Genomic DNA, 26,347 nt, shown 5'->3' with positions numbered 1-26,347 from the left:
TCTGTTACTCTGTTTTTGAACATGATTGTGTAATAGAATAAACAGTAAAGTCCTTGGGGAAGTTAAGTTTATGTCTGAGTCTCCGGGCCTATTGGTTGTAAAATATTGCCTTTGATTGCGCTGCAGTGATTACATGATACCTTCAGCAAGTTATTTGACAGTTTAAGGGTGGGATGCCATAGCAAACTTTGGCAGCCATTTCTCTGTACATTCCTAAATTAGAACAGGAGTGTTTATGTAGGTTATTAAATGTCTGTCTTTGCAGTGTGAACTTGGTTTGTAGTGTTGCCCATTTGTATGTCTCATTCCTCACCACTTCTGGAAATGAAAAAGGAGAACTTGCCTTAACTTCCACTCTTAAATTTCACTCTACTGCAAGGGTCCATGTTTACTGGCTGGAGCATCCATATTTAAAATTGACATTTGCCCTGAGAAAAATGTATCCAGGCTAAGAGTCTGTAAATCCCTGCCCCCCATCTCACAACTCCCTACACTAGACAAATGTTACAATGTAGGCTGTTATTTTATACCACAAAAGTTCTGCAATAGTCTCATATGAACTTCTAATGAGTAGGGCAATAGGGCAAAATTATCACGATACAATTTTTCATATTATAAGTCGATATTAGGGGTGTTACGGTTCTCGGTAAAGAGTCGAACTGTAACGTTCTTCACCCACGGTTTGGCACACACTTGAACCGTGGTTCATCTCAAATCTGATGATGCATTGCATACGCATCTATATGTAAAAAACAAAACAGACAGGAGTAGTTAGGCAAATGTATGTTTCTGTCGTTAGATACGCATTCTGGCTTCCCCTAAACTTTGTTCAATGCGAGTGCCGTATGCTCTGTGATGTAACCAGTCGTAACGTAACCAGTCATTTACGCCGGCATCACCCAGGGGTTAAAGGGTTAGTTCACCCAAAAATGAAAATTCAGTCAGTAATTACTCACCCTCACGTTGTTCCAACCATGTAAATCTTTTGTTCATCTTCGGATCACAAATTAAGATATTTTTGATGAAATCTGAAGGCATTCTCACTCCTCCATAGGCTTTCAGAGGGATCCAAACTCGCCGGCCCAGAATAGTTATTAAAACATCGTTACAATAGTCCAAGTGACTACAGTGGCTCTGCATTAAGTTTATCATGCGACGACAGTACTTTGTGCGGAAAAACAACAAAAATAACGACTTTATTCCACTATTCATTTCCTTCTCTCTGGGCCTCTAGGTAGTTCACGTAGTGTTTTTGCGCAGCGCGTCTGTGTTGTGCGTCACCACGCATCACACACATGACCAGCGTCGGCCAATAGTGAGTCTACGTGGTGACGCGCAACACAGACGCGCTGCGCTTAAACACTACGTGAACTACCTAGAGGCCCAGAGAGAAGGAAATGAATAGTGGAATAAAGTCGTTATTTTTGTTGTTTTTCCGCACAAAGTACTGTCGTCGCATGATAAACCTAATGCAGAGCCACTGTAGTCACTTGGACTATTGTAACGATGTTTTAATAACTATTCTGGGCCGGCGAGTTTGGATCCCTCTGAAAGCCAATGGAGGAGTGAGACTGCCTTCAGATTTCATCAAAAATATCTTAATTTGTGATCCGAAGATGAACGAAAGATTTACATGGTTGGAACAACATGAGGGTGAGTAATTACTGACTGAATTTTCATTTTTGGGTGAACTAACCCTTTAATAATGCGCAAGCGACTGACTGACTACCTCAGTGATTTAAAAAAGGAGCGTTCTCTTTACTTGTTTTCTGTGTTAGGCTAATTCAGTCACAATTTGAAGAAAAGTTTATTTTTCCATGAGACATTGTGACTCCCTACCTTTTTCTAAATATTAGGGCAGGGGTTCCCAAACTTTTCCATGACAAGGCCCCCCAAATATCACGAGGTTCTGGCCAAGGCCCCCCTTTTGCAGGATGTGTTATTGAACCCATCGACAACTCTACGGCAAATGTAGAAATAAATATATAAAACATCTTATTAACATCAGATTATGTGATGGTGTTTGATACCAGCCAATCAGAAAGATTATAGAGATGCACCGATTACAATTTTCTAGGCTGATTCCGATTTTTCATTGAGTTTGACCTGCCGATACAGATTTTAAAATAAATAACAGATAAAGATAAATAGATAAATATATCTATATTTCTGAGTCTTCATTTTCTTTTCTGACATATCCTATATACTCCAGTTCTTGTTAAAACACACTAGACATGCAAATAATGTGCATTTTAGGCACTTTTGTGTGTGAAATGAAATCATATTTATTTTGTCCATCAAAAGTGTGCTTTCACTTTGAGCGTGAGCAGCGCAACGAAACCCTCGCTTCACTGCTGCTCACGCGACGCTCCTACTCGCGATGTGAATGCACTCATTGATTAACATGCACGCCACGCTGAGAAAAAATACACGTTGCTCGCGCTTGCGGTGTGAAACGGCCGTAATTCACGAGGTTTCCTACATGTGTGTTCCGTGTGATGCTGATGTTGCGCGATGTTGATCACCGGCATAAAATTGGCATATATGTCAGACTGATTGGCCGGTCGCCTAATCTCTAAAAGATTAGCATTAAAAGTATAATGTTCAGATAGGCTATGTGACAAATTATTATAATGCTATTTCATAACAATTCTCATAATAATATATATATTTTTTTTACTTTTTTTTTTTTCTTCCAACTTGCTGCAGCCCCCACTTTGAAAACCCCTGTATTAGGGAGTGGAAATTGTTAATCAGTCAAGTGCTCCTCTGCTGCCATCTACTGGTTATAGTGGTAATTTGATGTCTTTTTTTTTTTTTTTAGATAAGCGTTTGTTTGCCTCAGTTTTAGTTTTCATAAATTTCTAAACTTTTAGTTGTACAAATCATCACATTAAAAATAACATTACAAATTAATATTTAGAGCTTTGAAGTGCTGGAAAAAGTGTGTAGCACTTGGAAAGCCCCCAAATTTCACTCTTAAAAGATTGTATGAACCCTGAGATAAATAATGTAAAAAAAAAAAAAAGACTTTCTGCCACAATACCACGGTTACAGTTAGCGTTCTACATTAAATCTATGGTTAATGCTGATGATTTGTGGATTCAAAAAATCTTCTAAAACTTGTTCGTTCATGGCACAATGTTTCTCCTGAGCCCCTTTCACACAGAGATTCCAGAAAATACACGGATAAAGTGACCCGGGATTTGACCCGGGTTCGTTTGAAAATGGTTCATTCACACTGCCAGTGATTTGCCGGAATCAGAGAGCGCGTTCACACACAACCCGGGTATGTCCCGGATAGACGCGTGACGTTATGATGTGACGTATAAGGTGGCGAACGATCTCAGCTTCGGCGCGGATTGCAAGGAGCTCTCGGGTCTCTGCTTCAGTCCAGTTTGCAGACATCTTTTCGTTCTTTCTTGTATCGATGACGAACACAAACTTTCTTCTAACAGAGTAACAGAGTCGCACGATAACTACGTCATTGCGAAGGCTCGTGCATCATCACTACGACACACCCCTTACGGCATTTGTCCTGGCTTTTGTTCACACAGCGCGCGTTCCGGGTCTGAACACGGCAATGTTACTAGGTCCCCAACCCGGCATCGATCCCGGCATTAAACCCGGGTCGTGTTTGCGTTCACACAGAAGGCGTTCCGGCAATTTGCCGGCAATTTGCCGGGTTCAAAGTGCTGTGTGAATGGGGCTCTGGTTTCCATGTCAGCGTTGTTTGATCTGTTCTGTGGTGAATTCAAATGCTTTGAACGCTTACTGGATCTCCTAGCGCAGTGAAGTAATTGTCTTGAGATCGCCCGTGTGTAAACCTGTTCTAAGCTTGTCCTGCACTATTATTGCTCCGAGCTGATAAACAGTCCACGCAGCGTTAAACGATTAGTGTGATTTCATTCCACTTTCACATTCATTCTCGGCCTCTCTGTGCGCAGTGTCGCTCACGCGGTAAACACACTTGGTCTCGCACGCTCCCGGACACACTAAAAATGTATCGATATTTTTAAATTTGAGATCTGAGGCTATTGTAGCCTGGTTCTACCAGACTCTTGTACATTTCATTTGTACATAGTCTGGCCTCTCTCCATTGACAAGCGTTAATTTCCTTGAAGGCGTGTACTCTGTTGAAGTTATTGAAACTATTGGATCTGCCCAGAGCCACTCTGGATCTGCCATAACCAATCGCTAACGTTTGGTCGTGACGTATGACGACTCAAACTAGCGCACGACCTTAACGTCATCGTTCTCAGCCACTCCCTCTGTTCGGTGATTGGACCGGTTAAAAATTGACTGGAGAAAACCCAAGAATACACCACAATCCCAGACGGTAGTACTGAAGGAAAATGAAAATTGAGCGGAAGCACGTAGGAGGGCGGAGCCAGGCTAAGGCTATTGCCCCTGCCTGGCACATTGTTAGCCCTGGCTTGTACTTGCTCGACAGTGGAAAAGCTGATAATGAGGCCCTTTCTGCTGCCAACAGAAAAAGACTAGTTGTTTTTATAAAAGTTAAAGTGCCCCTATTATGCTATTTTAAAGTTTTGTTTTGGTGATCTCCATGCATCAAAGGTAAAAAAAACACATTAGTTTTCTCATAATATACATTGCACATCACCACATTTTTCAATGATTCTCAAACGACTCGTCGGGTGAATCAGTCTCTAAGTCCCTCCTTTCCGGGAGCCTACTCTGCTCTGATTGGCCAGATGGCCCAGTCTGTTAGGATTGTTCTACCGCTTACAGCGCTTGCCAGAAGAAAAACGCTCATTACCATAACTGAACTTTAGCTCTGGAGGCTTCCTCAGTCCTCCTGCAATTGTACACATTTTAGAGAACGTAACGATGACGTTGATTTTACCATATCAATCTGAGGGCGAGTCCAATGAAGAAATGCTGGAAGAACTAGTTATTCAACCCAAACCTCCATTGCAAGGACAACTTGAGCAGGACATTTCTCAGTGATATGCTACTCAGTTTAAGGTACATTGAGATGTTGCAACTAATTGAGATGTATACAAACTGATGTGTATATTTCTAATTTATTGCTGTGCACATGCGTCCTTTCTTGCCCTCTTTTAAAAGGCTGTGATTTTTACCAATGGATTTCATAGTTTTGTAAGATAAAATCCTCCTTTGCTAGACCTGATAATTATTGTGGTATATATTATCAATTAAGAATAAAAAAAGTAGCATTAAAAAGTTTATTTTAACTCATTTTAACTTTTTTACCATATAGGCTACAGTGAGTTGAATACAATTAGCAGCTAGCTAACAACTTGCTTTGCACTTTCTTTTCTGGTTTCACCTCACTCCAGTCTAAACTAAATGCTTTTTTTGTGGTAATTTTCCTACACATTGTCATATAAATAACCTGAAAATATCGTATTTTATTGAAGTGCTACCCACTCTTACTAAAAAAATGGGGTAAGCACACTTACATTCTCATTTTAAAGGGGAACACGTTAACTCTAGCCATTTCTTCGCTGATTTTCACTTTTGTTGTCGCATGATTTCTCAACGAGCTCCCCCGGGGCGTATATTTCACAACACGGTAGTAAAAAAAACTTGCTTGCGGCACCCTCCTCTCCCTTTCTACCGCTGCTCATGTGCACATGTTATTATCGGAGCCGGCCAACTTTATCGTGTGGAGCTATGTCTACCGAGGTGGGTGTAAAATACAGGAAATTATTTAACTTAATTAAATTTAATTAACTTGGACGGATTAATTGTTCACCACAAGACTAGTGATGTGCACTAAGCAAGTAAATAGGTCAATTTTGATTTCATGGTGACTTTAAGTCAATGTGTTTTTTTGACTACTGTTCAATAAACTTTTCTCTTATAAATCTGGTAAAATGCTGAATAAGTCTGTCTACAGAAATGTTGGAAATTATGCAAATTGGCGAAATTCTAATGATCCTACCGTATGTTGCTTTCCCAAATGCACATTAGCGACATGCAGAGATGGAGTCCATGTGGAGTAGAGCTGCACGATTAATCGGAATTAAACCGAAATCGCGATTTGGCATAGTGCTATTATGAAATCACAAAGGATGTGCAGCAGCGTTTACTGTGATCAGAGCCACTGAAAACACCGGGTCATGAACTGCTCGCATGTAATTGAGCCCAGTGCAGCACTTTTCTCTTAAACACGCAGAGCATCTGACAAAATGTAATCATATTGCGGTTTTGATTCGTTTTTTAGTTTGATATAAATATCAAATTATATAATTAATTATCAGCTTTTTATCAACCCACTAACCCAAGTTGAATTTAGAACAGCATAGTCATTGCTAAAGTTTCAGTTTGTTCACAGGAATGTGACGGCAAGAGTGTTTACCTCCACTTAATTTGACCATGGTGGGATGTATGAATAGTGACCCAAATGACGGGGATATGTATAATGAGCTTCTATGGAACTATTGAACTCTATAAATATTTCTTACATTCTTTGTGACATTCTCTGAAATTTGGTGTTATGGATACATTTGGACAAATCATTAATAGTGACCTCAAGCACATAGTTTTTATTAGAATACATGACATACTGTCTAGTCACACAAGTTAAAATGTTTCAACACATCAAAAGCTCAAATTGGATCTAAACATTCTTAATGGATGATTTTGGGTCTGTCGTTTGTCTTATAAGTGAAGTGACTTCATGAGTAGATCTAGCCTTGAACTTTCGTTCCCATTAGAGTCCAATGACGCCATTTGTCATAGTCTTTCATTTAGATTATCTCTTATAATCATGCACCCCACTTAAGTGATGGTGCTGTAGGACGCCATCTCGCATACACACAGGATAAAGGTGTGGTGGGATTGTGTGTCTCTGCGGTGTCGTAGTGATTGATGGTTAGTGTTGTTCATTACCACTGAACTGAGGAGGGACACCAAGGCTCCCTCCAGCTATTTTCTGTCTATGCTCAGGTATTGTCTTATTTCACTGCGTGTTATGATGCCATTGCCGGCTAACATGCTGTCGTCTTCAAAATTGCCTCAAGCTTTACTAAGGAAGTAGACACCAAATGCAGATTTGATTGGTCGGTCAGTGTTGAAGTCATTCATATTAGTGTTTGGTTTTCCTGAGCATTTGTCCTTTTCTCCTTCAGCATCTCCATATAAAGCTTTTCTCCTATTGATTATCTCGCTCTCGCCTACCCCTCTTTCACGTTTTTGGTGTATTCATGGATCATTTGTGCTTTGGTGCTGTGATGTATGCTAATATGAGATGTGAGTAAGGTTATATTGTTCTGTGACAATGCGATGGTGCCATGGATGTGCTGTGGTACATATCTGTGATTTGAAAGCCTATTGGCTTTGCATAAATGGAATGGGATATGCATCTGTTCCTGGTTGTTGTGGCCAGATAGCGTAGAATTGATCTTTTTGTTTGTAGGGATCGCAAAATCGCAAATTGTATCACTACTCTTTCCGACGGCTATCTTAAATAGTTAAATAAATTCCTTTCTTGATTTGTTGTTCAACTTTAATTGTTGTTTTAAGGTAAAATAAAATCACGGTTGAATGCGTTTTCGACTACGTCTGAAAGTGATCCAAAGTGGACAATCTCAATGTTGTAGACCCCGTATATACCTGTATTTATATTAGGAGTGTGAACCTACACTGGTTTCATGGTTCGGTTGCGATTTATCATGTCATCGATTCAGTTCAATTCCATATCACGATGTATTGACGATGCACTGCATCCTCAATTTTAAATTTTAGGCTACAGAAAAAAAATCTATTGTCTACTTTTTTTTTGTGGGCGGGAGCGGGACAAAACCTGAATGTTGCGTGCGGGAGAAGGTAACATATAGTAGGAGCGGGACAGAATTCTGCGGGAGCGGAACTGAAAAATCCATCCCGTGGAGGTCTCTAGTTGGAGCACTTTTAATTACTCGCACTCGCGTCTCGCCTCCCTCTGCCATTGTATGCTACCACAATAGGGATTTTCATTTTGGTTAATTTTCCCGACCAACAACCGCCGCCCGTTATCTGATTATTAACCGTTATCTGATTATTAACCGTTATCTGATTATTAACCGTTATCTGATTATTAACCGTTATCTGATTATTAACCGTTAACTGATTATTAACCGTTATCTGATTATTAACCGTTATCTGATTATTAACCGTTAACTGATAAGATTATAATATTGAATTGGCATTAAATAACAATAAAATTAACGAGTGTCTGTGACCCGTTAAAAATAAAAATAAAAGATCACGGGTTTACTTTAACGTGCAAACAGCAGCATGCAGAACAGATCAACAACGTGCCGACGCACCTCGTGAGTGAGTTAACAAATATAGGCTATATGATTTTTTTTTTAACCATGCAGCAAACAACAACAAAAGCTAAAAATATATATTTTTTTACTTTTAAACTGATAGTATTAACCGGTCAAAATTTTTACTTTCGGTTAATGGGTAAACGGTCAATATGAGCATATACCACAACAAAGCACGTATGCGACAAATGGCGTCAGAAAAGCGTCAGTAGCCTACATTATAATCGCTTATGGTCTATTACTGAACCCGATACCGAATCGTCCTCGTCTGCATTGTGATGCATCGTAGAAATTATTAATTTCGACACCCCTAATATAAATAATACATTTATATTTCAGAAATTTGTATTTATAGCATAGCTCAACTAACCTTCCAATTTTCTCTCTTTTTACCTCTACCAGTGAATGGTAGTGTCTAGAAAGGGTATGTCCCTTCAGGAGAGAGGTGCCAATGTCCAACCGGCCTAATTCCAATCCAGGGGGGTCACTGCGCCGTTCACAGAGGAACACAGCCGCGGCCCAGCCAATAGACCACACACTTGCAGGAAGGTGAGTGTGCAATCGGCAATCTGTATGTAAAACTGTTTTGCAGACTAAGGTTAGGTCTGTACGTGTACCTTTATCTACCTGACTGTATCTAGAGCAGTTTTTCCTACAGAATTTGTGCAGCAGGTGCCATGTTGAGGTCACACAACCTTTCCAATGCTATTCTTTTTATCTTAAGGCTCTTTTAGGTTCACTTGGTTCATAAATTAATATCAGATTTAAAAAAAAAATGGGAACAGTAATTAAAATGGTTCCCTCTATGTGATGCATCACTATTTTTCAATATCAAATATATATTAAGTCCAATGTGACAACCATGTTAACCAGTGCAATATAAAACATATTTAATGGTTCCTTAATGGTTTTAATTTATTACATTTTTTCCTTAGCATTTTTTTTCTACATATATTACACTTCTTTTTTTTTTTCTGTTACTAAGAAATTTAATTACAAAAAAGTCTTGGGTGTGTTTGTGTATCATTACCTACACTGTCATATAAACATCCAGCTCATAATTAAACTAATTTAAGTCTCACAAGGTTCACTACTGTTCAAAAGTTTGGGATGTCTCGTTCTCAACAAGGCTACTTTTATTTGATTCAAAATACAATAATAAAAAGTTAAATTGTAGACTATTCTTACAATTTAAAACAACTGTTTTAGTATATTTGAAGTGTCTTTTATTCCTGTAACGTCAAAGCAGAATTACTCTTTACTCTTCAGTCTTTTAGTGTTGAATGATCCTTCATACTCTATTCTAATATGCTGATTTGCTGCTCAAACATGTCTTATCAATGTTTACAGTTGTTCTACTTAATATATAATAATGTTATAAATGTCTTTACTGTCACTTTTTATGAGCCCGGTTGCATGAAACCTCATAAGTGGTTTTACTTAAAGGTATCCCTTATTTGGTAAAAATTTCTTTAAGAGCATTGCAACAAACTGTAACCCTTACCTCAGTGTTTATATTAAGCAATTCGCAATAGTTTCTGGCAAAACACGCAATGGAGAAGTAGTTGTTGCTATAGTTACGAAATCTTTTACTTTTACAGTTTTTTTTTTTTGTTTGTTTTTTGAAGTATCGATTTAGTATCGGTATCAAGATATTTTTGTCTGGTATCGAAGTCATAATTTTGGTATTGTGACAACACTAATGAACATGTATAATTTTTTCTCAATAAAACGATATCAAGAGTTTGATAAAGGTTCGATAATGTTTATGCACCAAAAGCGGAATGAAACTCATTTGAACTACGCGCCACATGGACCGTTTATCCGCTTGGCTCAAAGTCCAAACGGCAGCGCGAGCTCACTAGAGCAGATGCGTTTACCCTGATCGGTCTCGGTCACGAGATCCAGTGAGAAGCGCTTGAATTCAGCGAAGATCACAAATGTCTCAGTGATTTAAACCAGTTTAAAGGCAGATGAAACAGTGCTGACAAACAGGAAAAACACTGTGTGCGCAACGATACAGTCAGAAGGCTTTTCAGTCTACAAATTCCCATCATTTTACCACGGATTTACTGTAACATTAGCCTAGTAATATTAACTGCACCATGAAATGTGGGATATACATATTGAATTGTATTACCGATATATTATTAATGTAGACAATGTATTAAAAGACTAATGGAATATAATTACAGGATTTAATAATGTATTTATTTAGGCTATGGTTTTCATACAAATACCATAGAAACCATAGTTACATTTTGCCATAATGGTGAGGTGCTGTAGGCTATGCCTGGTTTAATCTGTAGTTATCATGATATAAATGCATGATACTGGATGACCAATGGTTAATTTGAATAAAACTCAAACAGTCAGAATATTACATTTGACCAAATAAAAAAATTAGGTTAATTTTTTTTTATCGGTGTTACTGTTTTTGTTAATTAACATAAATCTAACATAATAAATCTGCATCCTAACTCAAGCTAATACTACTGTCAACTCAGTCAAATATGCTTTTCGAGACAAAACATGTAATATTAATATTGCAGCCTGCACTGCAAACTGCTGAAGTTACGTGCCATCAAAGTCGGGCAACACAAACCTGTTTCAAGACTTGAAACAATATCCCCCATTAGCACATGCAGAAACTAAGAAATATCTTTTCCAATATTTTTTTTTTTTTTTTAAGGATTTTTTTTGCAATTTTTTGAATGTTCTACCTCAGATTTGTGAAATGTTCACCTGTTTGGCAAGTGTTTGTCATATGTTCTGACAATAAAGAGTAGTTTAAAACCACAGTTAACGCTCTGGTTTCTACAACTTTTACTTGGAAGCAAAAATCTGCCTTTAAACTTGAAAGAAATGAAGATTTGACATTTATTGTGATAATAATCGATATTGACTGATATAAAACAATTATTGTGGTAATTGTTTTTGGCCATATCGCCCAGCCCTTGTTTTTTCTTGCAACCCATGTTTCACTAAGGGTACCCTTAACCTTATAGCTAAGGGTTTTCTTAACTTAAGGACTTTTCTTGCAACCGGGCCCTAACCCTAAACTTTTGAATGGTAGTGTAATATAACTCAAGACAGAACCAGCACATAAGAGTAATATTTTTCGTGAAGCAAACTATTCTGGTTATGCGATACCAGCAATAGAAATATAATGTAGGTTATTTAGGTGTGCCCAGTCTGTCTCTATAGTCACAATCGATTCAGACTGCAAACTTTCAACTTGAATAGAGTATAATTTATTGTTCCACTGTGCTGTGTGATTCAGTAGCAGCACAGCACCTTTCCTGAATAGCAGTGTTGGAATAACTGACGGTGTCTCTTTTAGGCCTGATACACAGACACGTGGGGTTTCATTTTGTCTCTTCTCTTTCAAATACATTTATATTCATAACTTTATATCCTTCAGTGGCTCAGCCAAATGGCTTATAGTTTAGCTGCCCAACTCAACGAGGGTGATACTCTTAACTTATGAGAAATCTCTAGCTGGAAACTTGTAATGATTGCTGTTTGTCTTCGCCATTGGGCTGACGGGTGTGTAGGAAGTGCTGAGAGTAGGGCTGGAAGAGTAGTCAGCTTGTGAAATTGAATTTGAAGTGTTCCTCATCTACTGCCCATCCATCCCACACTGCTCTCTGCTGTTTAATTCCCAACCTCTCCAGGTTGCAGCCAGAGCAAGTAAACCAAAAAGCAAATTCCCCACCTGAAAGTAGAAGATCTAATTCTAAGGCTTCCAAAGCCCCGCCCAGCTCTGCCGTCGGCTCCGCCCGCGGCCACGCCTCTCGAAGGTATCCCTTTTTCCTCCTGTATTGCGTGTGGGTCTTTTGTGACGTAAGTTCACCATGTGCATACTGCTTCTTCTTGGGTACTCAAGTCCTTTCTGTTTGTTTTTACAGGAATAGCCTCTCTCTATCCGTGGGTTCACACTCGATCCCAGATCCAGATTTAGAAGCAGCAGGAACTTCAGGCCAGCAAGGGAGACGGGAGGGCAGCAGCACCCGCGCTCTCAAACGCAGCTCCGCAACAGATCTTAACATCACCTTTTCGCCCAGCCCGGCCAAACGGCCCAAAGCAGTATCCAGCCACCTTTCGGAAAGTTCAGCCAGTGGCCCATCGGCCCCCGCAACCTCACCTGAAGTTACAGAGCCGAAGAAGGCTCCAGCATCTGTCAGCACCAAGTCCAAAAAGAGACGGTTAGCAGCCGAGCCGGCTCCTGCCAGAGCCCTGAGCAAGAAGAGCGCGTCCTACCCTGGCCCCAGTGGGGTCTCGAGCACCCCCTCTCAAAAGCGCAAGAAGGCAGACGCCTCTTCGTTGTCGTCCTCTTCCTCCTCCCTTCCCAGCTCGAGCAGCGCGGCAGCCCCCCTGCCACCCCGCAGCGAGGCCAGCCGGGCAGCCAAACCCACCAAGCTGGCGTCCAAATCGGCCGCCTCAGCCAAAGCTGGGTGTAGCACCGTGACTGACTCCTCCTCTTCCTGTGCCTCTTCCTCGTCCTCCTCTTCCTCTTCCTCTTCGGCCGCCACAGGCGCCAACAGCTGTGCCCCTCAGGGTGCCCGGCTAAAGCAGGGCAAGGACCAGAGCAAAGCACGGCGGTCGCGTTCCGCGTCCTCCCCTTCCCCCCGTAGGAGCAGCCGGGATAAAGAGCAAAACAAGGCTGCTGGCTCCTCCAAGTTTGACTGGACATCCCGATTCAATTCCAAAGTCAACCTGCCAAAGCCCAAACTGTCCCTGCCGGGATCGGCCAAGGCTGAGACCTCCTCCAAGCCTGGGCCCTCTGGACTACAGGCCAAACTAGCAAGTGAGTGCCCAAACTGCTATACAGAGAGTTTCCTATCATTTGCTTCTGTATTTTTAAAGAGCTGTTCCAGGTTCAAAACAAGTTGATCCTGTTAAGCACTCAATTGAGTGTTCTCAAGTTCTGACAAAATAGGAGACTAAATAATCTGAAGGTTGGTATGTCTAGGCGATCTTATTGAGACTGGTACAGACTACTGACATTTTGGTATCATGACAGTACTAGTCAAATTTTACGGTACCAGTTTTGGTACCATAGAAAAATCCACTGAAACGATTTTATTGAACTATTTGAAAATAAAAATTACTAAAGGCACAATATGTAAGATTTTTGGATTAATATATATATATAAAAACACTAAAACAATGATATTTTGTTGATTTGTGTACTTGAGTTTCCCAAGTATTTCCAACAAGTTTTGAATCCAGATAAATGCGTATTTTTAACCAGTTCAATTGCATCGCCTGTCAATGACGTCACCCGTGTTACCCTCGGATTTACGGTAACCCCAAAGATGCTTTAATATATTATGGATTTTATTAGACTGGTGAGCAACAGTTTGGTTAAGTTTTTTTGCCAGAAAACCAATTATTTGGTTAAAAAAGCTAAACACGATTATTCTTATTTTATCTCGTTTTTTATTTACTGTGAATAACGTTTGTGCCATTCCTCAGAGATAACACTATTTGTAATTGTAGTGGCTAACAGCAAAATCAGAAAGAGCTTTATTTATAAGAACAATAATACTGCATTTTAGAGCATTAGTTCATCCATGAGCTTGAGTCTCGTCGGATTGCTTTCCATCGACTCTGGAGGTGAAGACGACGAATCCCATGATTCCACACTCATTCATGCCGCCATCAAGCTATGCCTTTGTTTTTGTTTTGAATAAATGATCTCTAGCGGCGAATTTGCATACTGTGCCTTTAATAAAAATGATTTTAAACAAATACTTTAAACGGCATATTTTCAATTAAATAAACAAACATTGCTTAAAAATAGGTAAGTAAACATTTAGGAATAAATTTAACAAAGGAACACATTACATAAAACAAGTGGCAGTTCTGTTAGTTTGCATTTACCTTATCAGATTTGTTTTGTCAGGAGTGCAGTTTTGAATGACTACAATGCTCAACACTTTAAAGCTACACTGTGTAATTTAAGTTGATTCTTAGCAAAAAAGAATCTTTGTCTTTCAAAATTATATGTGCTCATTCATGTGTAATTACTTCCATCAAGTATTCTCGTAAGTGTAGAATCTGCTATTCAGAATACATACGAGCGAGTCGCTCGAATGGCGGAAGCCATGTTGCGCCTCCATCTTGAAAATACATTAGCAAAAGAGGGACATACCTGGAAATTCAAGCTTCGCCTTACGCGCTTTTACACTGTGGCAACGTGCCGAATGCGAGGGAGAAATTTATTGCCGGCAGATTTGCCTTGCACTATTAATCACGTACAATATACAGAATAACAATAGCACTGATACTTTACTAAGATTAGCTTGCATTTGTTTGGGAACCTGATAGCTGATGTTAGCAATGAAATGGTCCTAAAATAACGAAAACATAAAACTATTATTTGTTTTACATAGAGGTCATAACCTACATGTTAACTGACTAAGTAAATGCAATTTGTAATAGTTTTATAAAGTAACCTCATTACTTGAAGGAACACTGAAGGAAGCCATGTTAATCTTGGAGTAAAACGGCCACCGTAGGAGTTAAATGCCCTCGGAATGGGAGGGTCCATAAAGTAATATTCAGTTGGTAGTCATTTACAATTTCACCACTAGATGGGAGAAAATCTCACACAGTGTAGCTTAAAAAAAAAAAACATTTTCACAGAGCGTGCATACTTGTATGCACAGGAGCATTTGAAAGCAGCTGCTTATCTGCATGCCAAATTGAGTCTGTACTCATTACTATTGGTCCTGCAGAAAAGCTGGTATTACATAAAAAAAAAAAAATATCGCCTTGGTACCAAAGTGCCAGGACTTTTGACAACACTAATTGAATCAGGTGGTGTATTGAGCGTTTTTGTAGCTGTAAAATCAGGGCTGAGCACTTTTATCTAGATGTCAATGTGTGCACAGTCTTGAACAGCCTACATTCTACATCTAGGCTTCAGTTTCATCAGAGCTTCACATGTAGAACACCAGCTGCAATGGTGCTAGAAGTGGACTTCAGTGTTCAGACACCTGCTGGAAGTGAGGCAATGACACAAGCTTTTCCATGACAGATCTGAGCTAGGTCTTCTGCAATGGACACTGTAGGCATTGACGGACATATAGAGTGACATGAGAATAATTCAACCAAGAATATTTGGAGGATATTACACATTATGCGAATTACACTGCTTTTGATCCTGTTAAGCACTCACACTATGAGACATTGGTCTTTCCCGTAGACCCACCAACAAGCACATACATACACATTCTATTTACTATAGGCAACCTCGAAGTCAAACACCATTACAAAGCGTACTTGGTTTATGTTTTGAGGTTAAATATGATTCTCAAGTACTTTAGTTTGATTCCTTTCTGAATCTGGGTCATATTTCAGCCCAAAATCAAAAGGAAAATAGAGAGATAAATACATTTTACAGACCAAAAAATGTAGCATATCTTCACACTAAATTTGTAGTGAAAACATTTCTTAAGATTTTGGAGTGAAATATAACTTCTGTGTGTTCTTGACCGTTTTCATGGGATTCAACCTCACAGGCATGGTAACTTGCTGGTATTTCTACTGTAATTTCATCTGATCCTTGACCTGAGGGCTAATATCCTGAGCAACCCAGCCTTCACAAATCAGCGTCTTCAGTAATGGCGTGATCGTTGTGATGGTGATCATTTCTTGCCCCAGTAATGGCGGATGAAGCTTTGGTCATGGCAGGGGGAGCTGGCTCAGATTTCAGTCCAGTTCAGTGCCAGTGTCCTGGGCTAAAAATACCAGCCTCCTGCTGCCTTACAGTATTGTATGGACAAGAGTCGCGGCTGGATGTATGCTGAGGTAGGAAGGGCTTTTGGTATAGTAGTTATTTTCTGTGCGGTTGAGCCTAGCAGAGCTTTGACGTATCAGAATGCTCAGAGGTGGGTCAGTACGCTGGCATGCATGGATATCTAGGCTTATGAGTGCTATTGGTTGGATGTTTAGGATCACGTACTGGTTAGACGTTTGTCTTGTCCCTGATTTATCCACTAATGTTTGCTGTAAAGTGTTCTGTGAAGGCTCGTTGGAGGTGTTTATCTTGAGTAAGAGAGGTCATCCTGTGTAGACAGGTCAGGCTGGGTTGATTATGGAAAGACATGAAGAGTCATGGGAGGGCATGCTGCCAAAGGGCAAGGGGCAGAACTTTGCCCAGAATAGACCCTCAGTGTTGGGGTTTGACCACCAGACTGGAGCTGTTGTGATTCATCTGACTTTACAGGGAAAGCACTGTCAGAGGTCTTTTAAAGGTTTTGTCTTTCATTTTTCCTTCACTTTCTTTATATATCCAGCAGGCTGAATGTTATGACGGTACATATACTGTGTATCAGATGAGCATTTGAAATTTAAACCGCTTCGAACTGTTTCGTTTTGATGCATTGTGCCACTCGTATTTCTCTCTTGGTATTCAACTCTTGGTTGTTAATAGTAGCTAAGCAACGATTAGCATTTTAATAGTGCATATTAATATAGAATTCAACAGATGTGCAGTTAAATTATCACAGGTTTCTCGCACATAGTGAAATGGCTTGAAAAATAAAACTGAAAAAATATAATGTTATCAGACTAAATTTTGTGGCGTTCACCAGATCTGGCCAACTGGCCAAACAGATTCATACTTTCACGTTGTTTGGTTCACAGTGTTAATATTTTACACACTTAACAAATATGTTGTGCAAACAATATATTGTCTTCTGTCAGTGTGCTTCAATGCTGCCTGTGTAATTTTGCACTGCGTCCAAAAGCTTAGGCAATAGGCAGCCAACTTGTTGTCGCTGTTTTATCAGGCAATGACTTTGCAGGCAGTGCTTGCGCACAGGCACCATACTGATTTCTGACAGACTTCTTCTGAGGCAGCATTACAGTTTAATGATCTACAGCGAAACAGAGAAAGCTCTAATAACCAAGTGAATATTTAATTACTACAATACAAATTTCTTGCTTGAAATGAAATCAAAAGGGGAAAAAGTTGGTCAGACGCTTGCATTTACACAAACTGACCACCAACCGCAACTTTCAGATGCCATATTTTTTAAGCTCAACTGTCAAAGAATTGAACGCGTAGAATTGTGGGATATCATAGGCAGCAAAGGATACATCTATGCTGCCTTCAAAAACCGATCAGGTGAAGGTATCTCAGTATCTAGTAGTTGGATTTTGACATGCCTTGTTGCCTTCAGCTTTCGGGCGCAGCCTTTGTTTTGATGAGGAACTCTGGCACTTTTTTAGTGAGAAAGCATTTGAATTTGCCGCAGTATTAATAACATCGATTTCCGTGAACAGGCGCCATCACACGCATGCGTGAAAAATAGACAAAGAATAGGAGTGCCATACGTAGGATTCAAAACCTACAATTAAGTGTATTTTTATGATAGCAGTAACTGTAAAAAAAACAACACACATTTATAACTTTTTTGTGTTGGGCCAGTGAAAAATTTGGCAGGGCAAGTACAATTTTCAACCACTGAAGTAGAAAAAATCCTTAGCGTTGAGCCCTGGAGCGTGCGCTGCCTTGCGAACAGCATCTCTTGCGCAGATGTTTATGCTTTATATAGCTCTTTTTGTTATTAAACGCGTCCCGCAATTTAGCAACAATAGCTTGAGTGCATTTTACAACAATCACCGTTTATGCTGATTCTGTCGTTAAGTTTGAGTTTCATGGAGAAATGACAGCATACTGCTGCGAAGGGAAGAAGTTGCTCTAGACAGAATGCAGTTATAGTTAAGGGGGTGACGGTCATTATATAACCGTGAGACTGATGGTTATAGTTGAACACCGTCATTAGAACTCTATAACCGCCAAAACCGTGTTATTAAAATATTTTTTTACAAAAAAAAAAAAGATCATAGAAAATGTTTAAATACTAATTAAAAGCAATTGTTAACAGTCTGTGTTATTAATGGTCTACGTCGTTTCCAACTGTATTTGATTCTTTGGAAAACCGCATAAGTGAGATGTGCAGATAAAGGCGTGCAGCGCAGTGGCCATAGGAATCAGCGCGCGCTGACACGGAGTTAACCCGCTATCTCCAAGAACAACCAATTGGCTCTACGGCTGATCCACTAGCATGGTGGAGAGACAATGAAACACGCTATCTGCTCATAGCAAAATTGGCACGTAAATACATGTGCTACAAGTGCGGATAAGGCCGAATTTTTCTGTCCGAGCCCGGCCCGCGTCCGACTCATACTCATACGTCTCATACTAATGACACGTACGTTTGTTTGTGTGGGAAGTCCGCTTTTATTAAGCAACTTTAGGAAGGCATTCGGAAATGTCAACAGAATGAGCGCAACAAGCGTGCTTAACACACTTAACACAGGCGTGCATTCACGTGTTTCGTTGTCACGTCGGCTACATAAACAAATTTCCGCAAACAGGAAGACGGATGTTATGGTAATATTTTACATGTATTTTAATAACAAAAACCAACGTTTGTATCAAGTGAAAGCATCAGGCGCATTGGCTTCCTACATAATAAGCTGTTTTAAATTGCACGTTCATTGCAAAGTTTTTTTTGTTTTGTTAAAGGTACACTAAGTATCTTTTTAGGTATTTTACTAAAATCAATATTTTTATTCATAAATATGTCCTCAATGGTGTACAAATACCTCGGCCAATTATCTGACTTATCCTTATAAATTAAGAATTTATTATCTTTATATACATGGGACGGGTAGGTCCACGGATGCTTCCATGTAGTTCCGCCATCTTGCAAAACTATAATAGCAGAGAGGGACAAAAAGTACTAAGCCAACGCGTTTCCACAACGCGTTTTCGTTCAGAGCCAGCCGAAACCATCAGAAACGCAGGTGCAGAGCAGTGAGAGGCGCTTGAAACTGCACCGGCAAGTTTAAAAGTCTGGATTGCATTGTTATTATGGACCATACATATGCCGAGCCACAGGAGAAGAAAACATCATCGCCAAAAAAGTCAAAAAATAGAACGTAAAATGCGTGGGATTTCCCCCTTTCTGGTCAATGTATCTGCTTCTGCTTAATTATTTTTATCCCTGGTGGGGATAAATGTATCCTCCCCTCAAAGTGATCATAGTGCTAACAGACGGATCACAAAACTTATCACGGATCCGTGGTTTGATTAAAGTCAATTTTATTTTAAAATGATTACTCCACTCTTGAGCGTCTGGCGCGAGTGATTTCAATGTAAAGACGCGTTTATGCGCGTCTAGAGGTCCTGCGGCGCGGTGTTTAGCGCGGCGTGGTAGACGCGAGCCTCATTCTACTCCAGTTTGCGCGAATGAGGCGAATTGCTATCACAGATAATGTCTTTTCTATCATTTCACTGTAGCTCAGCATCGTGATGTAAAGTTACCGTTATTGCATGATCACAGTTCATATGTGTGGGGAAAGATAAGCTATTAGAGTAATAATATTGCGTTAGGCTACTTCAGTTAATAAGAAAAAAGATTTTACAATTCCTGCACATGCAGTGATGAAGTTCATGTTCTCATGATTTATTTTTATGAATAACAATGTTTCAAAACACCCCCCCTCGACGAAGTGCTATTAGAAGACATCCTGTCAAAGCTTTTTGGTACATATCGCCTACCGTAGATGCAATGCGCATTTGAAAAAGCGAGGCACTGGAGAGGAAAATTAGTTTGGATGCAAAATACGAGTTCACCACTAGATGGGAGTAATTCCTACTTGGTGTCCCTTTAAGGATTTGTTTACTGTGTATGATTTATTTAAAACAAAGCACGTTCATTGCACGTTCATCAAAGCACCCCCACACGTTCACAAAAACGCGTTTGGTGTGATCGGGGCCAAAATAGGCATTTAAAATTTGGTCAAAGTTATTTTAGGATTATGCCTTAAGATGCTACATGCATAGGTAGCACACTAGGCTTTGGAATTAAGCATATGTTTCTGGCTTAATCAGAAAGAGCATATGTCTGTGGCTGACGAGGAGCTTATGTTATCGTTAATTGTACGATGTGACTCATTTTAAACAGTGCTATGAGATGATGTGCAGAATGTGCTGGTTTCTGTGGAAACAGTCTTTACTCCACTGCTTCCGACACTACTCGCCAAGAGATGATCCGTTCACATGCTCTTCACAGGACTGCTTCGCTTGATCTGAGGTGCTACAGAGATCTGTCACGGCACATTAACTTAACCTGCACCACATCGGCGGCCCCAGATTATTTTTGTTCAACTTTCACAGCACGTTAAAACATCACTCTCTTACTTGATTTGGTCAAACTGTGTATCTTTAGAAAGATTTAAGACTTCAGCTTTGATATTTGACCACCGTTTATGATGAAACTCAGATCCATGACAGTAATTTCTTAATTTATGTCAGGAGTGCAAAATAATCCATCTGTAATTTATGATATATTGAATGGATTAAAAACACGCTCTCCTATTGAGTCACATCTGCTGCATTTTGTGTTCACACAGCTGCACTGAACGGTGTCCGTAAGGGCTTTCTGAAAGATCGGTTATCTGGATTCTCTTAAGAATTGGTTCAGCAATATGAAAAATATTTTTACCTAGCCCTACATTACATGCATTTCAAACAAAGCTTCAGCTCATGCTCAGTTGCCAGGTTCAGACCTGGAGAAAGCCACTAGTGATTTCACTGGTGCTACTGGTAGTATAATTGCTGTTTATACGTAAAAATAGCTTCTTCTTTTTTTGCAAAGTTTGGATGCGTTTAAACATGCAAATTTAAAGTGATGATAATCGTACACAAACTCTCAAATATATAGCATCTTCTGGAATAAATAAAGGATTAATTCTGCTCTTTGATTTATCATTTCAACCTGCCGAGAAATGGAGTACTGTTCTCTGTATGATTAAACAAAATGTTCTCCTGTGATCTTCTCTCAGTGTCTGGCTTTTAATCTACAGACATCCCTCCCTGCAAAATCTCATTTCCAGGAGGTAGCGGCGAGTGATACCGTTTTACATATTTTCCAACGCCGACATTTATATTATATTATAATACTATATATATATATATGCACATTAAACGTTGCATTAATATTATATTATATTAATTTGCGTAAGCCGTGTAACATGTTCATTTAATAGTACCTGTGTGCTGAAAGTGATGTAGGCTAGTGTCACGAAATAAGATGAGGCCCTCGACGAAATCAGAGCGCAAGTGGTCACAGAAGACGCAATTGAGTACCGTGTGTAAACTGTAATGTGTTTTGGCTGACCACATGTGGTCAGATCGCTGTAAACGCATCTTAATACTAGTTGGAAACAGCGCTTCTCTCTCACCCACTCAATCTCCGGGATTTCGTAAATTATTTGCGGACGTCAGGGAGCCGTTATCAATATGTTGGAGGGATGTCTGAATCTATGGCTTGCTATCCTTTAATGGTCGCTCTCTTTCCCCTTCGTTCTGAGTGTTATGAGTGTAATGTTGTACGTTTCTGTCTCTAGGTTTGAGGAAGTCCACTAAGAAGCGTAGTGAGTCTCCCCCAGCAGAGCTCCCCAGCTGTCGGAGGAGCACACGTCAAAAGACCACGGGCTCTTGCGCCAGCACCAGGTACTGAACCACCAGCCTTTTCAATCCAGAACAGTCTACTGATCTAGAACATGCACATACTTTTAAATCAAGCCATTTGGTGAGATGGATCACTCTGATTGGCTGTCCAGCTTAGTGAACTACCACACAATAAAAAGGCTAAAGTAATGAAAGTGGGCAGATGATAGTCAAGAGGACATTCACAGAAGGCTGTTATACATTTTTTAATGATCTTATCTGGGCATCCCAATACGCAAATATTTTCATAACGACAAGGCCGTCTGTATTGAAGTAAGTGATCAACATGATTCATATTCAAAATGGTAACAAGCTCTGATTTGTTAACATTTTGTATATCCGCAGTTGTAGTGCTTTTTGAATGATGAGTCAATATTAGACTACTACCACCTGCTGATATAGACTGTTATTTCCTTACACGCAGGTGAAGAACGCAATTGCTACTTAAACAGTAAAAAAAGAAAAAAAAGAAAACTCTTTTCATTTCCACCAAAAAAATGATATATGACGCTACCCTGACTAAGGTCTATTGTGTCTGGATCTGATACAGAGATGACAATACATGAGTAGTTGATTCCTCCATATTAATCCTCTTTATTTACTTGTTAGATTTACCCGAACCATTAATCAGCCCCCTCTATCCCCTCAGCGTTATTTTGTGGTAACTCCAGATGGGTGTTCCTGTTCAGTTACTTGCATTACTGGAACTTCAAGTTCATCCTCATGAGAAAACTGGTGCAATGTTGTGCATTGTCTTGCAAAAGAGATTTGTTTATGAATGTTTGGGAACTCAAAGACGATGTTAAACGACAGTTATAAAACAGATAGTTCTGGTCCTTGATTTTGATTTGCTGAGGCTTGTTCTAAGCTGATATGAAATGCTCTGAATCAGGGCCGTCCCATTCATGTGTCAGGGCCCAGTGCGAGGTAACGTAAGCAGACCCCTCTCTCGTCCGCCGTGATCGCATTGTGGTGGTGATGTCACCCTCTGTCTGTTCATCACGGGGCCCAGTGCGATCGCACCGTTTGCACTGCCCACACAGACCTGACACCTCAAAACATGAATAATTATTCAGTTTTTGAAGAGTTTATTTTATGAATCGGGTATAATGTAGTAACCTTTTACTTCTACTTGTGTTATTCTCAGTTGTCTGTTTGGTCATGTAGTGTATTTCAACCTTTATTTTTGTAAAGATTTGTTTTTCCCTGCCTACAAAGCAGGGATGGAAATTAGCACCCGCCACCAGCCAAGTGCGGGTGATTTTGTGTTGTGGCGGGTAAACTCGCTTCACCTACCGGCCACCGTGGCGGGTAGATAAAAATAGCATACTGTGTCACCCGGACACTTTAGAGGCGGCGCACCTTCAAAAAGAATGTGGCGTTACATCGCAGGTGTTAAGAGGTCCGCAGAGAAAACATCTCAGGAGGATCCCGTGGACAAAGAGGCAAAAATAACAAAACTTTTTTTTAAAGAACGATGGAGGAAAGCAGACAACGGAGAGTCCCGTGATTGGTTAGTTTATGACGAGACCAATCTAACAATGCACTGCTCGTTATGTCGTCGTTACGCTTCAGAAGAGGCCAAAACTAATAGTTTCATTGTTGGGACAAAAAAATCTCAAACTTGAAGCAATAAAAGACCACGAATCGTCAAAATGCCACATCCATGTAATTAAGAAAGCTCAAGGAAAAGCAGAACCGGAGAATACAGCTGCCATGAAGGCACTTACCAGCCTAAAGACGGCCCAGCTGGATAAAATGAAAATACTGTTTAGAAACGCCCACTGCTTAAGTATTGTAGATCTTCTAGTATCAATTTTTAAATGCAGTTACACATTGTCGATTTAAAAACAAAAAAGTGGCTGGTAAAAACATTGAGTGGCTGGTAGATTTTGAAATCCACCAGCCACAGTGGCCGGTGGACAAAATTTTTAATTTCCATCCCTGCTACAAAGCCTTTGTTATATATATATATATATATATATATATATATATATATATATATATATATATATATATATATATATATATAAACATATAAACCCAAGAATATTACTGAACTGGAGGCCATTGCTCATGAGGAATGGGCTAAGACTCCTCACAAATTCTGCCAGAAGCTTAAACAGTTGAAAGTAATAATGTCTGAGTAATAATGGTGGTTGAATAATTTAGATTACAACTGTGTGTGATTTATATATATATATATATATATAAATATATATTTTTATAACACGCTGTCAAAACCTGCCCTATATGATTATAGACATTTTATTCAAGTAAATATTTGTTTATTGGTTGGCATCGTATTAGTGTTGTATGTATTAATATACACATTTTATTGAGAATATTGGGCTTTTCCTTACACTGTTTTTTTTTTTTTTTTTTTTACACCTTTCTAGTCGGCGAGGCTCAGGCCTGGGCAAGCGCGGGACAGCCGAAGCTCGCCGACAGGACAAAATGGCCGACTCTGACAACAACCAGGATGGGGCCAATTCATCGGCCGCGCGCACAGAGGAAACGCCCCAAGGGGCGTCAGGTAAGAGAGCAGCCGTCCCCAAAAATGTTGTTATACATTGTATTTGATACTGTGTTGTGAATGTTAAGAACTCACTGACAGTACCTTAATACAGGCATGAAAACGTATGTTTTATTCTACATCGGTCTCTTATACCCATTCTGTCTCTGCTTGTGAAGCATCTAGCTCAGTAGCTGGAGCTGTTGGCATGACCACCTCTGGAGAGAGTGAATCAGATGATTCTGAAATGGGAAGACTGCAAGGCATGTTTGCTCTATTTTTATTTCATTTATTTTCTAAAAATACAGTGAAGATAAAGTAATATGTGCAGTGATATAAGAAAAAAAAATGTGTTCTTAATTAAGTGTTAGTGTTATGTTTTGCACAAATCTCAACATTGAATAGATGATTTTAGGTGTAATTGGAGTATTTACAACATTGTATTTAAAAGGAAGATTTTGGAATAAATAGTGTTAGTGCATTGTAAGTATCTTGCAGTGTTGTTTGTTTACTTGTCGTAGTTGAATCAACTATTTTAATCAAAATCGATTAATTATCATCACAATGCACAATTTTTTTTATCTTCGTTATTGTTAACAAACCTCGGCAGTTTAATTGACCAAGAATCAAAACATAATAAAACACAAACATCTAGTTGTGTGTGTGAGGTTTCATGTTTTGCTCTCTCCACAGCTCTGCTTGAGGCCAGGGGTCTTCCTCCTCACCTGTTTGGCCCCTTTGGGCCCCGTATGTCTCAGCTGTTTCATAGGACCATTGGGAGTGGAGCTAGTGAGTGACCTTGACTGATGTTTGTGACATTTTTTTGGGGATGATTAAATATTTCTTCTGCTCAAGGTGTCCATCTTCTGTCTCCCTCTGCGCTTGCAGGCTCAAAGGCACAGCAGCTGCTGCAGGGGCTGCAGGCTACAGGTGACGAATCCCAGCAACTCCAGGCTGCTATAGAGATGTGCCAGCTGCTAGTGATGGGTAACGAGGAGACGCTGGGAGGATTCCCTGTCAAGAGCGTCGTACCTGCCCTGGTGAGTATACCTGCATCAGGAAATTCACCTGGACTAAAGCCTGGTCCACACTGTAGTTTATTCTGGCCAAGAAACACCCAATTAGACCGGATTAAAAAAATTCTTCAAATCGCCAAATAATAATGCCCAGATTGGCATTATTGGTTGCTTGGTCGCTACAGGTCCTTACATTTTTTAAGTCAGTTTCACAGGATTGTGTGAGTCTATTGGTGGTGGACCTTTGTTCCTCTAGGGGTCTGGGTGAATGCCAACCGAAACCCACCCTCCCTTCCCGCAGCCCATCCCTGATGTATATTAATTCATTTTAGATTACATTAGGGAAATTACATTACTTTTGTATAATAATTTCTTTACTTGCAAAATAAATAAATAAATGGTTCACTGCAAGAAGAATCAGTATTTTACCATTTCTGTTCATGTTCCTTCATTAAATTATCTTTCCGAAAGCGGTTTGATCAGAAAAAAATCCCAGTTAATAAAGTTTTTTTTTTTTTTTTTTGCACTGCTTGTGAATAAAACTCGTAACTCGAGTGGATCTTCAAACTGTTGGCAAAACCTCATACAGTAGCTCCAACCGCCTCTATCTTGAATGAAGTGCTGCCCACATGTACATGATGCAAAAAGTGCTACTGGGGTATAAAGTCCGTATCTTGGTGCTCTTTGGATCCGGGATAGTTGAACTTGCAAAAATCATATGAGGCCAAGGCACTTGAAGTGCTGCACACATTTTGGAGACAGTCTCTGCTTGTTTGCGGTGCACGGGTAAATCTAAAATTGGTTCTTTGAAAAAGTACAGCGTTTTCTTTATTCAAAACGTGTGTAAAGGCTGACGTTTTATGTATTTGAGGAGCGGAGAAGAGTGTCTTAGTCTGGTATTTGTCGTTTAGTCATAGCCAGTACAGCCTGTGCGTAACACTTCATATTTTATAACACAAGCTTTTTGCCAAAT

At 39.7% G+C, this 26,347-nt stretch overlaps 1 protein-coding gene across 9 annotated transcripts in view; it reads left to right on the top strand.

The window, feature by feature from the left end:
• trip12 (thyroid hormone receptor interactor 12) overlaps positions 1 to 26,347 on the top strand; it is a 62,936-nt gene that overhangs the window by 6,191 nt on the left and 30,398 nt on the right. For 7 of the 9 annotated variants that reach the window (XM_079620113.1, XM_079620112.1, XM_079620111.1 and 4 more), the window contains 8 exons: positions 8,706 to 8,852; positions 11,981 to 12,106; positions 12,215 to 13,113; positions 21,741 to 21,846; positions 24,243 to 24,379; positions 24,538 to 24,621; positions 25,052 to 25,147; positions 25,247 to 25,398. In XM_079620113.1, coding sequence (XP_079476239.1) covers positions 8,755 to 8,852; positions 11,981 to 12,106; positions 12,215 to 13,113; positions 21,741 to 21,846; positions 24,243 to 24,379; positions 24,538 to 24,621; positions 25,052 to 25,147; positions 25,247 to 25,398 — 1,698 coding nt within the window. In that variant the 5' untranslated portion in view covers positions 8,706 to 8,754. The remainder of the gene's footprint in view (positions 1 to 8,705; positions 8,853 to 11,980; positions 12,107 to 12,214; positions 13,114 to 21,740; positions 21,847 to 24,242; positions 24,380 to 24,537; positions 24,622 to 25,051; positions 25,148 to 25,246; positions 25,399 to 26,347) is intronic. The other 2 variants (XM_079620115.1, XM_079620114.1) reach the window with 1 other exon arrangement.

The sequence above is a fragment of the Phoxinus phoxinus genome (assembly GCF_949152265.1).
Source record: "Phoxinus phoxinus genome assembly, chromosome: 8".
NCBI classification, from domain to species: domain Eukaryota; kingdom Metazoa; phylum Chordata; class Actinopteri; order Cypriniformes; family Leuciscidae; genus Phoxinus; species Phoxinus phoxinus.
The sequence above is the reverse complement of the archived record's forward strand: the minus strand, read 5'-3'. Positions and strand labels throughout refer to the sequence as shown.